Source organism: Camelus dromedarius, chromosome 6, assembly GCF_036321535.1.
Source record: "Camelus dromedarius isolate mCamDro1 chromosome 6, mCamDro1.pat, whole genome shotgun sequence".
Classification (NCBI taxonomy): domain Eukaryota; kingdom Metazoa; phylum Chordata; class Mammalia; order Artiodactyla; family Camelidae; genus Camelus; species Camelus dromedarius.
In genome coordinates, this window is record NC_087441.1 from 38,542,012 (window position 1) to 38,559,836 (window position 17,825).

At 36.1% G+C, this 17,825-nt stretch overlaps 1 protein-coding gene across 2 annotated transcripts in view; it reads left to right on the forward strand.

The window, feature by feature from the left end:
• Positions 1-20: 20 nt before the first annotated feature.
• Positions 21-17,825, forward strand: part of GOPC (golgi associated PDZ and coiled-coil motif containing) — a 39,611-nt gene continuing 21,806 nt past the window's right edge. For both annotated transcript variants that reach the window (XM_010979159.3, XM_031456219.2), the window contains exon 1: positions 21-520. In XM_010979159.3, coding sequence (XP_010977461.1) covers positions 233-520 — 288 coding nt within the window. In that variant the 5' untranslated portion in view covers positions 21-232. The remainder of the gene's footprint in view (positions 521-17,825) is intronic.

Genomic DNA, 17,825 nt, shown 5'->3' on the forward strand with positions numbered 1-17,825 from the left:
GCGGGGGCGGGCCGGGAGGTGGGGCGGTCCAAGTCTTCCGTGTGCCACTGCCGCCGCTTCAGCCTCGCTGCTCCTGCCAGTGCGGGGCTGCATTGCCGGCGTTAGCGGCGCGAGGGGAAGGGGGGGGACCGACAGAGCGTGCGTGCGCGGGGGTTCCCGCAGACCCAGCAGTTCCTCTCGCGGAGTGGACGGCGGGGGTCAGCAGCAGTCGAGGGAGGCCATAGACGGCGCCATGTCGGCGGGCGGCCCATGCCCGGCAGGAGCCGGAGGGGGCCCAGGGGGCGCCTCCTGCGCGGTGGGGATCTCCCCCGGCGGGGTATCCATGTTCCGGTGGCTGGAGGTGCTGGAGAAGGAGTTCGACAAGGCCTTCGTGGATGTGGATCTGCTCCTGGGCGAGATCGATCCGGACCAGGCGGACATCACTTATGAGGGGAGACAGAAGATGACCAGCCTGAGCTCCTGCTTTGCGCAGCTTTGCCATAAAGCCCAGACTGTGTCCCAAATCAATCACAAGTTAGAGGTGAGCTGTGGGCGCTGGAGGGGGTGGTATTCAACCCTAGTCTTCAGATCCCATTTAACGCACCAGTGAAACGACCCTGGGAAACTGCCCACAGGGGCACCTGGGCTTCCCGTGCGACGGGGGAATGCGTGTGTGTTTGAAGGAAAGGAGTGAGTTGAGGTTGGAGTAGAAAAAGGTGTGTAGATCGACGTGTAGGCCTCCCGGGGTTCTGTCATCCACCTTCCTAGTATCTCAGTGAGGAGGAAACAGGAACTAATTAACACCAGCCTATTCGTACGTGTTACAGTAAGAAACCTGACTTAAGCTCAAAGATTCTCTGTCATAAGAATACTTTAGTCCACCTTTTAACGTTGAGTTTTTAGATCTACTTTCACATTGATAAACTAGGTTTGTATATCACCGGACAGACACAGTCCTGATTATTTTTAAGTATTTCAGATCAGCGTCTATTGTTGCATACAGACATACTATTCCCTGCATGCATAAACTATTAGGGGAATTTGATCAAAGCTCTTAGGAAAAATTAGTGGGATAAACAAGATAGTATCAGTGTCCTTCTCAGTTTACAGTTAGTTGGTCCTTAAATTACAGACAGGTAACTCCAGAGCACCCTACAGTTTTTCAGGTGACTTCTAACATTGAGGTTTTTGTGCTTTATTTCCCAAAGTCTGGATTTATTTTTGAGAGTGTGTGAAGAATCATCATTTACTTTAGTCTCTAATCTTGATTGTGGGTGTGGGTGGAGTGGTGGTGGTTCCAAAAAAAAAAAAAAAACTACCATGTTTTACAGAAAATTAAATTAGTGCATTGTTACCATATTTTGAGATCATAATAGATGAATATTATTACATAAAGGGCATTTTCTAACTAGATAATTTAAATAAGAGAATGGATCTTTCATTTTAAAGTAGATAAACATAGGATAATCAGTGATATGCAAAGCTCTTTGAACATTAGGTTTAGAAAGAAATCTTCACTACTATCAGTTGTAATGATTGATAGTGCCCATTGGATCCAAATTAATATAAATATCAGATGTGCATCCTCTCCTTGCTTAGTGGTTAGCATTCTTTCTCCTTCCTGCTAGTTAGCCGTGAAAAGGTGGTATAATTTATCTTTGATTAGCATAGAATTGCATATGGGAGATTTTGTGACTTTTCTCCACTAAAAGGACTGTTAATTTCTTTCATCTTTTCTGAAAAGGTTGGAATGGAAGCATTGATATGAAGCTAATCACTTCTTATTCTAGGTATATGAAAATGTCTCTTGATTTCTTTCTTAGTGGTAATTTCTAGAAGATAGTTATTTTATTCAGGTGGTGAAATTGCATTTGATGGTTTTTAGAGATAGCACTTCAGCTTTAAATAACAGAGCAAGAGTAGCTTTTGATATTCTTGATTTACAACTGAAAGTATCTACTAAGGATAAACAGTTTTTGTAAAATGAAACAGTATCTAATTCATTTTTTAAAATGACTTAATGAGACTTGAAAGTGATATTTGATACCAGATGTAAAGCCTAATTTTGGAGAAAGGATTCTGTGAGCAGAAGGTGGTGCTCAGTTTTTTCATCTTTAAATACTTTTAATGAGTGTTCGGAACTATAATAAATTATGCATATTCTTTTTTAGAAATTATAATTACATATTCTGATTCCATGTCCTGGCTTAGAAGATGGTGGTGTTCCTCAAAATAAGAAATGCTAAACTGTCACAATGTGAGCATGTTTTTTCAACATGCTTGAAACCTTTGATTTAAAGATCTTAGAAAGTGGAGATTGTGTGTTTTTTCAGTTACAGGTGACTTCTCTGTCTGTGGGTTATTCTTCGTAAATTTAGCAATTTCTACAGTTTTCATGGAATCAGTTGTATGTTATTGAGGAGAGAGGTTCATTGTCAGAAATGCCTTTCAAAGTAGATCTGCTCTTGTATCATCTGCAGAATTTCAGGTTGCCCTGTGTACTGTTACCAGTCTTCTGAGATCTTGAAATTTTGGAAGAGATTTCCATACTTTCTTGCCCTGTTTTTTTTTAGTAAATGAATTGAGTGAGTTCTATTGTTTTAAGGATATGGACATTAAGACATAATATTCAAGGCTGCTTATGGTTTTGATAGAGCAGATGTGCACCAAAGTTCAGTGGTTTTAAAGATTAATATCTTAAACCATACTACCATAATAAAATATTTTTATAATCAAGACACAGATACCTCAGTGTGGGTAACTTAAAATGTAATTTAAATTGGTCTTGAGTATCCTTCCAGATTGCCCCTTCTTCTGCCCAGTCATTGTGACTTTAGGTAATACCACATTTAATATTAGTGTAGTAGTTAGGAAAACAATTTTGGTGCAAAGAAATCATAGATTACATTTAAAAATTAAATATAAATGACATCTATGTGACTGCTTTTTTCTATAAGTTGTATTTGAGGAGAAGGCTGTCTGTAGGGGGAAGGGGAGGGCAGAGAATTCATAATATTTTGAGGTAGTGCCATTTCAAGTTACTCACATGTCTCTTATACTTCCCACCTGCTTGAGAATTCCTGCTATCGTGAGCCACTTGGTGACAGCTGTGCTGGAGTCACAGGTACTGATGGGGATAGTAGTAGTAGTAATAATAGTAGTAGTAGTAGTAACGTGTGTTGGAGTAGAATAAAGGTTGAGAACCAGTATGTTAGAAAAACTTAGCTCTCTGTCTTGAAATACATTTCTCTGCCTGTTCACCCCTTCTTTAAAATAACAGCAAAACAGTATGTCTTCTGTCACTTCCTTCTTTTCCCTCAGCAATTGCTGAATCAGTATCTCTTTTTAAAGTGGTTTACTGTTCACAGCCATCAGTGGAGAAACCTTTAATTTTGGTCTAGAGCCAAATCAATAATGAACTAATGATGTACTGTCCTTTTACTGCCTTAAAGCTATTCTGTTTTTAAACAAGCAGTGAGGCTGTTCTGCAGCACTGAACTTGAGGTTTAATCTTGATCCAGTATATATTTATTGAGCACTAATTATGTGCCATATGCTGTATTGGGCACTTGGGATACAGTGGAGAGCAAAAATGGACATAGTCATCCCTGATATGGGACTTGGATTCTGTTGGGGGAATTTGTTGAAATAATTATTACATAAATGTGAAATTCCAACTTTGAGGTACGTAGGGTACTGAGAGCCTATTCTGGGGGACCGAGGAAGATTTCCTTGAGGAAGTGACCATTGAGTTGAAAGGATGAATAGGAATTAGGCCAGGAAAAATAGGAATATCATTCAACATTCTAGTAGAGAGAACAGAAAGTAAAAAGTGCCTGTGATGGGCAAGTGCTTAATACATTTGAAGAGCTGGGAGAGAGTTGGTATGTCTTGTAAGAGCAGAGGGCAAAAGAAGTGAGAGGCAAACTAAGTTTGAAGAGGTAGGTAGGGGCCATATTTACATGATTTTATAGGCCATGGAGTAGATTTGGGAGCTTTATCGTAACAATGGGGAATGTTTTAAACTGGATGATGACCTCTGGTATGAAATTACAGTAATTCACTTTGGCTATGGTAAGGAGAGAATTTGGGGGAATAATGAGAATAAATGCAAAAACTCATTTAGGGGGCTCTTATTCTGACCCATGTGAGATGATCGTAGTACAGAGTAGGATAGTGGAGATGGAGGAAAGTGTTCAGAACAAGAGAGATTTGACAAGTGAAAATAAACAAAATCCAGGGTTGGATTGGAATAGAGGAATGAGGGAATTCAGGATGACTCCAAGGTGTCAGTTGGCTGGATAGATAGATGGATATGAGATATTATTAGCAATAACTATGTTGCTAATTTTGTTGATCAATTACTATGGGCCAGGCTCAGTCCTAAGTCTTTTATATATGTATTGTTTCACATAATTCCCACAACAGTCCTGTGGGGTAGGTTTAATATTGTTATTCCCATTTTATAGGGATTAAGTAAAGGGGCCCCAGACTACAGAACTAGAGAAACCAGTCTCTCCAAAAACACTTATTTATGTCTGGTAGGGGAAGGAGGAGGTGGAGAAAAGCAGAAAGAGTGAGTGGCTGGAGAGCCAGGAGGGAGAGTGTGGGGTTCAAGGGAAATACTGTTTTCATTTTGTTTTTAAATGGAAAAATAACTTAAACATGTTTACAAGCCAATGAGAAGCATCTAGTTGAGGGGAAAGCTGAATATTCTAGAGAAAGAGAGAGATAACTAGTAATAGGAAGATTTCTAAGTGACAATGAAATCCAGATACATGTAGAGAGAATGGCCTTATATTGAAAGGACAGCTGTTGAACTTAAAGGGGAAGGAAAGATGATGAACACAGAAGGTGGGAGGTTGAGGGAGTATTTTTTAAGAGCTCAAGGAGAGTGGAAAAGATTTCGAATAGTAATGAAAGAGTGTGAGACCCAGCTGGTCAGAGAAATAGAAGGACTGCCAGGCCATATTGAGGACTGATTTGGAGTTAGTTACCATAAATTCATGGTACAACCAGTCTTCCATGTTGTGTGACTTTCCCCAGCAATACAGGCACAGTAATGAGAGTAATAATTGAGTTCATTCAGTGCTGTAGCAAGGAGTTTGCTACATAGACAAGAGTGTTATTGAAATGAAAATGGTAATGGGAATGAAGAAAAGGAGATAATCTTTAAATGAGTAGAAACTATTTGATAATTACATAGGTGCAGAAGAAGAGGAAGGGTAAAGGATGACATCACATTTCTGTTTGGGAAATGTATTGGTTGATACCTATGGTGGCTTGAATAGTGTTCCCCCAAATTCATGTCTATCCAGAACCTCAGACTATGACCTTATTTGGAAATAGGGTCTTTGCAGATGTATTTAATGTAAGAATGTCGATAAGGTCATAGCGGATTACAGTGGGCCCAAACCGGATGAGAGTATCCTCAGAGGATACACAGAGAAGAAAGCTATGTGAAGGCAGAATAAGAAATTGGAGTGACATGTCTACAAGCCAAGAAATGCCAAGGATTGCTGGCAGCCACGAAGTCTAGGAGATGGGCATGCGCCAGTTTCTCCTTCAGAGTCTCCAGAAGGAACCAACCCTGCCAACACCTTGATCTTAGGCTCCTGGCATCTTGTGCTGTGAGAGAATAAGTTTTTGTTCTTTCAAGCTACCGAGTTTGTGGTAATTGTCGTGACCATCCTAGGAGACTTACACTGAGGTAAGGAATCCGGGAGAAGGAGTGGGCCTGGCAGGAAAGATAATGAGTTATGTTTAGGAGATTGTGCACAGTTAAAGTTCTTGCCCCCTTTTTGCGTATTCCTGACATAGCTTCCTAATTGCTTCTTAACCCCCTCCAAACCATCCTTTCATTGCCAGAAGCATTCTAAAGTGATTCATGTTAATGGTTCGTATGAAAAAAGATAATTCTGATTCTGTCACTCTTCTTTTTATACCTTCTTATTATTTATTGGCTAAAAGTCAGACTCTGTAGCATGTTGATCAGTGCCCAGTCTGTCCTTATCTCTTGTCACCCCTTCTTAGCTGCTTTTGCCTCAATAAAACTGGCCTGTTTGCATTTCTCTAATTAGGCCTTGCTCTTTCATGGCACCTCAACTTTGGTGTATAGGCCTTTGTCTATAATACCTTGTCTGTTGCCTTTGTCTACAGTATCAAACACCTACTCATCTTTCAAGACACCACTTACTTCACCATCTCTGTAAAGGTTTTCCTCACCCAACTCTTCGTTGCTCTTTGTAGGCAGAGGCTGTCATAATACCCTGAACTCACTTGGACTGTTAGATTTGTTATGTTGTCCTGTAATTAGTTGTTGCCACATTTCTCTGCCTCTAGGAGGTAAGCTCTTCGAGGGTCAAGACTATGTCTTGGGTGAAATAATCTGAACTCTCAAATGCTTTGTGAAAGCTGACTTTAGGCGGTAACATTATCTCTTTGTGAACTCATTTTGGTTTTTAGAAATGGGTTGTTTCTCTGGTGCTTCCCAAATATATTGAGAAGTGCGTAATTCCTTCGCGTGTGAATACCAAGTTGACTTATATGTGTATTATAGAATTGGTGTGTTTGACCCCTTTTTAAAATTGGAAATTTGGAACCCACACATTAAACACCAGCCTGACCTACTTACATCCTAATCTCACCTGCTAAGGGTTTTCATATCCTTAAGGGCAGAATTTGTCTTAGTCATCATTTGTCTCTAGATCCTGGCACACTGTGTATATTCAATAAATGTTTACTTTAATGAATAGACTATTTGAAACAGCTCTAGTTGCCTCATTCTGCCATAAATCCTCAAAGATTACCAATAATCATTTTGTAATACAAGTTCATGAGAACTGCAATGGTATCTGTCTTGTTGACTCTACCATCCGTGGTGTCTGTCATAGTGCCTGCTACATTATTGAATGACTGGATCACTCATGAAGGTATGATTTGTGAGTTAATAGTTCATGGTATTCCATTTTAAGGAAAATTTGAAACTGTGACTAAGAATAATTTTAAGCATCGTTGTGTTAGGGGATTGAATATGGATTAGTGCACTAGTGACATTTCTAAAATATTGAGTAGGTTGATTCTCCTCATCCCGCCTCCAGTTTGATTATAGAGCAACTGAGTTCTTGAGCATTACAGTGAAAACAGGAAACATTGTATATTATTTGGAACTTAACTATTTTTTGTTACTTCTTTAAAATTTTTTATTTTATTGAGTTATAGTCAGTTTACAATGTTGTGTCAATTTCATGACACATATACATGAACATATGTATATTCATTGTCATTCTTTTTCACCATGAGCTACCACAAGATCTTGTGTATATTTCCCTGTGCTATACAGTATAAACTTGTTTACCTATTCTATATATACCTGTCAGTGTCTACACATTTCGAACTCCCAGTCTGTCCCTCCCCCCCCACCCCCGCCGGCAACCACAAGTTTGTATTCTATGTCTATGAGTTTGTTTCTGTTTTATATTTATGTTCATTTGTCTCTCTTTTTTTTTTTAAGATTCCACATATGAGCGATATAATATGGTATTTTCCTTTCTCTTTTTGGCTTACTTCACTTAGAATGACATTCTCCAGGAACATCCATGTTGCTGCAAATGGCGCTATGTTGTTGTTTTTATGGCTGAATAGTATTCCATTGTATAAATATACCACTTCTTCTTTATCCAGTCATCTGTTGATGGGCATTTAGGCTGTTTCCATGTCTTGGCTGTTGTAAATAGTGCTGCTATGAACACTGGGGTTCAGGTGCCATTTTGGAGTAGGGTTCCTTCTGGATATATGCCCAGGAGTGGGATTCCTGGGTCATATGGTAAGTCTATTCCTAGCCTTTTGAGGACTCTCCATACTATTTTCCTCAGTGGCTACGCCAAACTGCATTCCCATCAGCAGTGTAGGAGGGTTCCCTTTTCTCCACAACCTCTCCAGCATTTGTCATTTGTAGACTTTTGAATGATGGCCATTCTGACGGGTGTGAGGTGATATCTCATTGTAGTTTTGATTGGCATTTCTCTGATAATTAGTGATATTGAGCATTTTTTCATGTGCCTATTGATCATTTGTGTATCTTCATTGGAGAATTGCTTGTTTACGTCTTCTGCACCTTTTTGGATTGTGTTTACTGTTTATTGTTAATTTTTTTCTTATTAAGTCGTATGGGCTGCTTATATATTCTGGAGAGCAAGCCTTTGTCAGTTTCATCTCTTGCAAAAATTTTCTCCCATTCCGTAGGTTGTCATTTTGTTTTGCATATGGTTTTTCTTTGCTATGTAAAGTACTTTAAACTTTTAAAAATACATCACAGATTTATCTGCTGGTCTCCATTTCAAATCCCCCAACCCTGGTTCGGTCACATTGCCTCCCATATTACACAAAGCTCTCTTTTAAAAAAAAACATGAATTTGATCATATCATTCTACTTCAAATTCCTCAGTTGTACTTGAACAAATTCAAGCTCCTTATCACTGATAAACTCTGTCTGGTCTGACTTATGGATAGATCTCCAGTGACATATCTTACCATTCTTTCCTCTTAATATGGGCCAGTACACATAGGCCTCCTTTCAGAGACTTAAGACAACAACTCTTAAACTTTTTGTTGTCAGGACCCATTTACATTCTACAAACTATAAGGTCCAAATATTTATTACATCAGTTAAGAATAGCAAAATTAAGCCCATTACATGTTAATATAAATATTACATATGTGTTAGTGTAAATATAATTATTAATGAAAAATAACTATATGTTCCAAAAAGTTAGAAGCATAGCATTGTTTTACATTTAACATATAAAAATATCTGGCTTAATAGAAGATAGCTGGACTGTCATATCTGCTTCTGCATTCAACAGTTGTGATATCTGTTACAGTTTTTAGTAATAATATAGAAAGAAAATTTGACCTCACAGAGATATATGTACCTGGATAAGGGAAAAGTATTTTAATAGCCTTTTCAGATAATTGTGGATATTCTTCTTTGATAGTAAAAGGCAGTCTCTTTTTAAAAAAATGTTTTTTATTGAAGTACAGTCAGTTGTAATGTGTCAATTTCTGGTGTACAACACAATGTCCCAGTTATACATATACATACATATATTTGTTTTCATATTCTTTTTCATTAAAGGTTATTACAATATATTGAACATGGTTCCCTCTGCTATACAGAAGAAACTTTTTTAAAATCTATTTTTATTTATAGTAAACATTTGTAAATTTATATGTAGTAACATTTATAAATCTCAAACCTCCAAATTTATCACTCCCCCCTCTCCCCTCCCCCATAACCATAAGATTGTTTACTATGTCTGCAATTCTGTTTTGTTAGGTGAATTCATAGTAAAGGTAATCTCTTAAAGGTTCATTACAATGTGGATTCTATCAATGAACTTTTCAGACACTGTAACATTAAAATACATTGGTCTATTTATGTAGTCTCTGAATGGATCTTTTGCCAAGGCATGATTGTAGCTGCATTGATCATTTTTAACATACTGGTTTGCTGAGTTATCCAGATCTTCCAAATCTGGATATGTGAAATGTGGCAACCACTAATTATCAGACAATGTAACTGATGTATAACAACACATCTCGTTATACAATATCAAAAAATCATACTTGTTAATGTAATATTATAATGTAATGTAATGTAGTCTAATCAGAAAAGTCTGTAAGTGCTGGGAAGCTCTCAAGCTCATGATGATGGATTCGATTTTCCAAAATTCTAATTTTCACATGAAAGCGCACATTTTTACCATTGGCGGCAAATGCTGTCAGTTGTTTACCTTGAAACAACAGATTCACTTTATTTATTCTCAAGAACATGTCTGCCAAATATATTAATCTTAATAACCACAGTCTATTCTTCTTTCAAATAAAAGTGGTGTTCCAAGAAAGAAATGTTCAGCTTTGCAACTCAGGCAGTTGCGTAAGTGCTTTTCCTTGAGACAACATAGTTTGATATGCAGCAGATTTGGTTTATGCATACTTCCCATTTCAACACACAGATATTAAAAAGATTTTCTCAAGGGTTGAGTTTTTTTTTTTTAATTAATAATTTTACAGCTTCATCAAGGACATTCTTAAGTGAACTTCTTTTCTTGACTGCAAGTGCATGGTAGTGAAGAGTACCGTGACTCCTGGTAGGTTAGTGCCACTGCATTGACTTGTGTTGCCAGTTTCTATTCATCATTGCTTTTACACTTTTGGTATGAATGTGAACATAGTGAAAAAGGCAAATAGTGTTTTATTATTATAAAAATAGTTTTGACCTGTGGATGCCCTTAAATGGTCCCACAGACCTGTGATAACTGCTACTCTGATAATAGCCAACGCACTTCCCAGAAGGATAGCCATACGTGCCCACCCCACTAATTCTCTTCTTTTAGTTTCTTTCATGCAGCTTATTATGGTCTGTAATTATGTATACTACTACTGACTTTGTAATGACCTTGGACAAGGTACCTAACCTGTGTGCTTCATTTTCCTTCTTGGTACAAAAAGTATCTCAAAGGATTAGGACAATTAAAATATGAGTATGTTCAAAACAGTGCCTGGCACAATGTTAATACTTTTATTATATATGCCATTCATTTTCTTTACTAGCTGTCTCTTGCACAAGACCACCCTGAGCTTTGCAGGGCAGGATCCACATTTGTTTGGTCTATCAGTGCACCCCCAGACCCCAGCCCAGTGTTTGGCACATAGTTGGTACTTAATAAATACTTGTTGAATGAATGTGTGATGGTGCGAGAGACTAAAATTAAAAAACATGTTTGCTTGTCTTGAGCTGCAGAGTGCTTTAGGAGAAATAATGACAGATAAAGTTAGTGGTCTTTATGCTAAGCTAGAGGAAGTTGGAGCAAATAGGTGTTTTCTCACAGAACTTTCGCAAGTCAAATAAGCAGACTGTTTCAAGAGCTGACTTGTAATAAAGAGGAATATTACTTCCTGTCTTGAGAGATGGCAGAGGTTTTCATATTTGACCTTTGAGCATATTTTCTGTTTGTTCATAGTCTTTGCTTTAGAACAGGACTCACTGGCTTTTTATAATCTTGGCTAGTAGGAGCAGTGCTAACCATCCCAGGCACAGGAAGAGAAGAGAAAATAGGGGAAGATTCTTTATAAAAGGAGTGGGTTAAATTAAATGAGCTCTAAGACTTTGTTCAACTATTTTGAAGAAGTAGAAGAAAAGTAAGAGAGTGGATCAAAATGCTTTTGTTAGTTACATTATCCCTTTGACTTTTGTCGTAGAGAAGAGAAAGCCATGTGAAGAATGGTTCTGCCTCTGCTGTCTGTTAGGTAGCTTAGGATCTTTTATATAAGAATCTCTATGATAGATTCTTTTAAAAATTTAGATCCAGGAAAAAAAACACAGTCCCACCAGATAAAACGACATTGCTTCTTCAAACGAGGTGAAGAGAATTATATGATCTGTAAAGGTTCTCCTATTAATAGGAAACTTGGTATTTTATACTCAATAAACTGTAATAAGATGGTATTTTTGTAGTGATACCCTGCCATCTCTATATGATTTTTATTTTTTACATTTGTTTTATTGACCTTATGAACTTTAAAGCCTTTTGGAAAGTAGGTGGGTGTAGATGATAAATTTTAGATATTGGCATTAAATCGTATAATTACTAGAGATTTAAATTCCAATCTGTACTTTTCATCCTAAATTGCATTTGCAAATATAAGAAAAATGCAGATATTTAAAAGCATAATTGTTTCTTTTTTACTTTGTGATTACCTTTTGTATACATAACTTTAAAACAAAAGATGTAGAAGCATTTATAGGTAAATGTGAGATAATATTTACATCTTTATCAGCAGCATTCTGTGCTGTGGTTCAAAACAGTTAAACTGCTATTTGAAGTCAACTATTTTCTTTGTAATCATTACAAAGGACAGCTCGGAGTATGTGTGCTTTTGTGTGCATGCCTGTACATGCACATGAGATCCAGTGTCCGTGTGTGAGTGTTTGTGCGCATGTGTGCATGCACGCAAGCGAACTTCGGTGTGTGTGGGATGGGGCTGGCTGGTCCGCGGATGTTCAGAGTAGTCTCTTGCTTAGACCCCTGTCTAGTTCTGAGATTTGGAGATATGATCTCATTTGGAACTGATAGTCTGCTTCCTTACCATTTTTCCTATTACTGCCAGATTATAAAGGAAGTCAGGAGGTCTGAGTTTTAATCCTATGAAATTTCTAATTTGGGGCAACTTACCTAATCTCTTTGGGCCTCATTTCTTCATGTGCAAAATAAAGATATTTTGCCAGACTTTTTAAAGTTCCTACCTTAGATCTTTTAAAATGTTATCAAAAGAGTTGTACGAAATGCCAAAACTAGTGAGTGAGCTGGATCCAAGTTCCCTGCTGTACAACTTGATGTTTACTAATTTCTTGTCTTAGGTTAATCTTACCCAAAACAAAAGGTTTTTGAGGGATGCTTAAGGTAAAGTAATTAGCATTTTTATCCATAAGGCAGCCAAATAAAAGCTAGCCTATGTTTAGACAGAAAAGGTGCAGCTGTTATGTATTTTTAAAAGATTATACAAACAGGATAAAGGTCTAGACAAAGTGGAATCATAGGAAACTCTAAATAAAAAATTACTTTGATTTTGGTGCCACAGAGTGGAATCCAGTAGTTAAGAATTATATTAGAAAGGAATTATCTTGATGGAAAAATTACATGTTTCAAAAGAGTATGAAATGAGAAATAGAATAGTAATGACTACATTAAATACAAACAAATGGTAGTGATAATCCTAAAAAATTTATTTAGATAAACTGCTTCTCTGTCTGTTTTTTTCATTCCTGGGAATGTTGCAGAGTATGCCCTAAATTTTCATATGTCTCTAGACTCCATTCCAGTTGATAGTGGAGATCTAGGGACCACATTGTGAGAATCACTGCCTTAGAAAATCTAACCATTGGTTGATTTAATGGCTTAGGTCAAGTGAAGGCCATGGTCTTAAGGCTTACAAACCCTCCAAGAGTGGGGTCATTTTGTCCTTAATGAGTTCCAGGGAAAGAATATCTTGATGGTCAGCTTTGTTTTATTTTTTTCTGTAAATGAATCTTCAAGATCAAATGTAGGAAAGTGAAAAAAGATTGTATCCCAAATAAAGTCTGCATGTAGGATAATCTTTAACTGGTTTTGATTCTGCTTTTTAAAACATTTTTTGGATATCACTTAAAAATTTAATAGTTGATGGTTGAAACCAACTATTTTTAATTTTCACTCTTTACTAGTTATAGCCTGGCCAAGGTAAGACAGTGAGGTAAAAGATGCTCAGGCTTTTTTATGATCAAGCTAGTTTTGAGTCTGTTATTTACTAGCTCTGTGATCTTGGGCAAGCTGCTTAAACTCTGACTTCCAGTTTCCTAGTTAAGGAAACTCTTTTTTTTTTTTTTTTAAAGAGAGAGTATGATAAGAATTAAAGATGATGTATAGTATGTGTATGCCTGCTGTATGGTAGATAGATGCTTGTTGTGTGGGAGCTGTGAGTGTTGTTAGTAAGTTAAACATAGGTATTGTAGCTGTAGAAACACGTTTCTCCTTATGGCTAACTGCTTGATAACACTTCCACTACCTTGCCCTGGGAGTAAGAATTGGGTTCAAAGTGCTGTTTTGCCACTGAGCATTTGGGTAGCCCTAGAAATAAAAGCAGCCTTGATAGACTTTGGTTTCATTATCTAAATAGTAATTGTTGTAATCATGGCCTTTATGTTCTCTAAGATCTCTTTGAATTCTAAAATTCTGCAACATTAGGAGAGTAACCTTGAATAAAATATGGAAATTTCTAGTCAACAAAAAATTTCCCATTGACTAACTTTTCCTAGCAGCTAAAATGCTTATATCGTGGACAAGTAAAGAGTTATTTAAATATTACTAAATTTAGAGTTAATTTGAAACACTTACATTGTTCCAAAAAAATTAAATTGATCTTTGAATTTTTATATGTATATCCTTACTTTGTAGAGAATTTTTATTTTTTAAAGTTGAGCAGCCTCTTGAGAAATTTTTCATTTAATGTAGAGTCCATGTTTATAGTAGGCCACTTTCAAGAGACCTGCATACTAACTACCCTGTTCTCCCTTGCCCTTTTAGAATAGTCAGTTCTGATTTGAATATTAATCTGCCAAATTAATTAATGAATACCACTTATGCCTCTTTAGCATCTTTCTTAATGCCAGAAGTTTTACTCAGTTATTAATAATTCATGAGATTTTTGGTTTGAAACGTAAGTCATTGTGGAACAACTAGACAATTATATTGAAACACACAGTACACTTCTTGCCACAAACATTTACGTATGGCCATTCTTCAATATTTGCAAGGGATTGGTTCCAGGCCTCCCCATCCCCAACCCCTGCAGATGTCAGTCTGTGGATGCTAAAGTTCCTTATATAAAATGGCATAGTGTTTGCATATAAGCAATGTACATCTTCCTGTATACTTTAAATCATCTCTAGATAACTTATAGTACCTAATACAATGCAAATGATATGTAAATAATTGCCAGCATGAAGCAAAATCAAGTTTTGTGTTTTGCAACTTTCTGAATTTTTTTTTTCTGAAAAATTTTGATCTATGGTTGGTTGAATCTGAGAATGCTGAATGTATGGATACAGAGGGCTGTTGTAAATCTAATTAAGCTTTTATTTCTAACTTGTAGTTTATAGGAAATACAAGGAATAGAGGAATATATTAGACAACACCACAAAGAAACAGTAAGACAAATACAGAATGAAAGTCAATGTAATGAAAAAGAGATACAGGTTGTTATAGATTAAATGGCTTATTTTAAACTATTTCTGATTAGGTTTACTTTAGCATAAGGTACATATTGCTGAAAAAGAGTTCATATTATTCAAATATTTATTTTCCTTTTGTGATTATTTTGTTTAAAAGATTATTAAATTCTATAGGTTTTGTTTTGTTTTGTTTGACTAAGAAGGACATTCGAGGCCAGACTTATTTGTACTTTAAAAAAGTGGTCTTCAGGGTGTACTGAACAATGTCTAGTAATAGGTGATTTTTAATTTTTTTTTAGTGGGCAATTTGTTACATTGATGAAGGTCTATAATAATACAATTCTATTAGACATGTGAGGGTTTTTTTTTTTTCTTTTCTTTAATAAGATTTTTGGTTAGGAGTATTTGTGAAAGATATGTAAAAACTGTTAAACTTACATACTGTTCTGAAATGCAATGGAAGTGAAGTTCTACTTTATTTAATCTCTTGCATATGTTTATTATAGAACAGAGTCAACTACTAGTATTATTATTTCTTCTGGCATTTAAAACTTAATGCATTTGTTGATGCTTCGGATTCATAATAAAAGTGCTAGCCGAATACATTAGCCACTAGCCTGATGTGGCTATTGAATGCTTGAAATGTGGCTGGTCCAAATTGTGATGTGCTGTGAGTGTAATATACACAATGGGTTTTAAAGACTGATTATGAAAAAAGGAATGTAATGTTTTAATAATTGTTTTATATTATTATATGTTTGAATGATAATATTTTAGATATATTGGGTTAAGTAGAATATATTGTAAAAATTTACTTCACCTATTTAATTTTACTTTTTAAAATGTGGCTACTAGAAAATTTTAAATTACATATGTGGTTCATATTATATTTCTGTTAAGCAGCGCTAACATCACAACTTTTTAGAATATCACATTTTTATTACAATGAAAATGTGGGCTGAAGATTTCTGATCTGAGAAAGATCACAATGAATTGATGTTTTAAATTTTAAAAATTCTTTTGTGAAAACGGAAAAACTAGAATTACAAAAGAAATCCAGTGATAGCCTCTTTAGCAAAATTAAATGAGAAGCTATTGTTAAAAGCCCCATAATATGGGTAGGTTGGGGTAGCAGGACCCTCGCAAATTGCATGTGGAGGAGCATCTGTGTGGCAGAAGAAATAGAAAGCGGTCCCAGAAACAAAGAAATTACTAACAGATTCCAGAAGGAGAAAATGTCACTTTGGATGGGAATCTTGAGCAAGTGATCTGAGAACAACTGGCAGAGCTGCCTCCAGGTTGCAGGGGAATGCAGAACAGACCACGGGGACACTCAGAAGCTGCACAGAAATCAGAAAGTAAAAAGTACCGGGGGTGGACTTTAAGAATCTCAGAAATTTCTAACAAAAACTGCTTTTGAGAAAGACACAGTCCAATTCTAAAAAACACTGCTAGAAATAGAATACGAATTGAGCAGGGCAGAAACAGAAGTTTGAAAGGAAGAGAGTTTGTATTCAAGATAGGGGAGGAATACATACAAAGGAGATTGATTTCAAAACTGATTCTGTCTACAGAGAAGCCATGGTTTCAAATAGTTCATCTTAAGGCCAGAGGAGGGAGCCTGCTAGCCACGAAGCTAGGAAAGTTCTCTGTGCTCACCGCAAACCCTGCATGGAAGTTTCCTACCAAGCATGTACTACATAAAAACCCATTTCATTTAAAATGAGTAACAGAAAAGGATGTTATTTAAACCCCATATAAACGTACTGTAATCAAAAAAGATAAAACTAATAGAATAATATAACAATAGACCACAAAAGCATATTAGGAAAATAAGCCCACAAAGCAGATGAAACTTATAAAATAAACTAAATGAAATTAATAATGGTATTCATCTATGAATAAGATAATTCAGAGATAGGAAAACTCAAAAATAAAGTAATAAATTAAAAGAATACTTACAGAGCTTTGGGGAAAAAATAGGAAAAAATCATTTCAGACTGGAGCCTAATTTGGAAGAAACATAAAAAACAGGCAATACAGTAAGTACAGTAAGAGAAGGACGACGTATAAAAAAAAATAAAAAGGATTTGAGAGGAAATTGCAAATATAAAAGATAGGGAAAGAGTAATATTAGTGTAATTAGAGCCTCTGAAGAAGCATGAAACAAAACAAATATTTAAAACTACTATCAACAAACCCTCATTTATTGCTGTTAGAAATGTACAATGGTTCAGCTTCTGTGGAAAACAGTTTGATTATTCCTTAAAAAGGTAAACACAGAATTATTATGTGACTCGGCAATTCCACTCCAAGGTATATAACCAAAATAATTGAAAATAGGTATGCAACAAATATACATACATATATGTTCATAGCAGCACTGTGCATAATTGCCAAAAGATGGAAGTAGCTCAAATGTCCATCAACTGATGAATGGATGAATAGGTTGTGGTATATACATACAGTGGAATATTATTCAACTATACAAAGGAATAAAGAAGTACTGATACATGCTGTAACATGGATGAATCTTGAAAACATTATGCTAAGTGAAAGAAGCTAGACACAAAAAGTCATGTATCATATGCTTCCATTTATATGAAGTATCTGGAATAGGTAAATCCATAGAGACAAATGCAGATTGGTAGTCCCCAGAAGCTGGAGACAGGGAAAGTGGAAAGTGACTGCTTAATAAGTACAAGGCTTTCTTTTGGGGTGATGAAAATGTTTTGGAACTAGATGTAGGTAGTGGTTGCACAACATTATGAATATAATAAATGCCACTGAACTGTCCACTTAAAATGGTTAATTTAATGTTATATGGATTTTGCCTCAATAAAAAACAAATTACCAACCAATTCACTCATAAAAGAAAACTATCACTCTTAAAAAATAGCTCACTCTTAAAAAAAATTCAGTAAAGTTTTCCTGAAATAACGCAGCATTAAATCTGCATATTGAGAAGAATACACATGGGCCTAGAATGATGATCACCACACTATATTTTAGTAAAATATAGGGCTTAAAAATGAAGCAGACACAAGATCAAGTCACTTATAAGACAAAGCAAAGA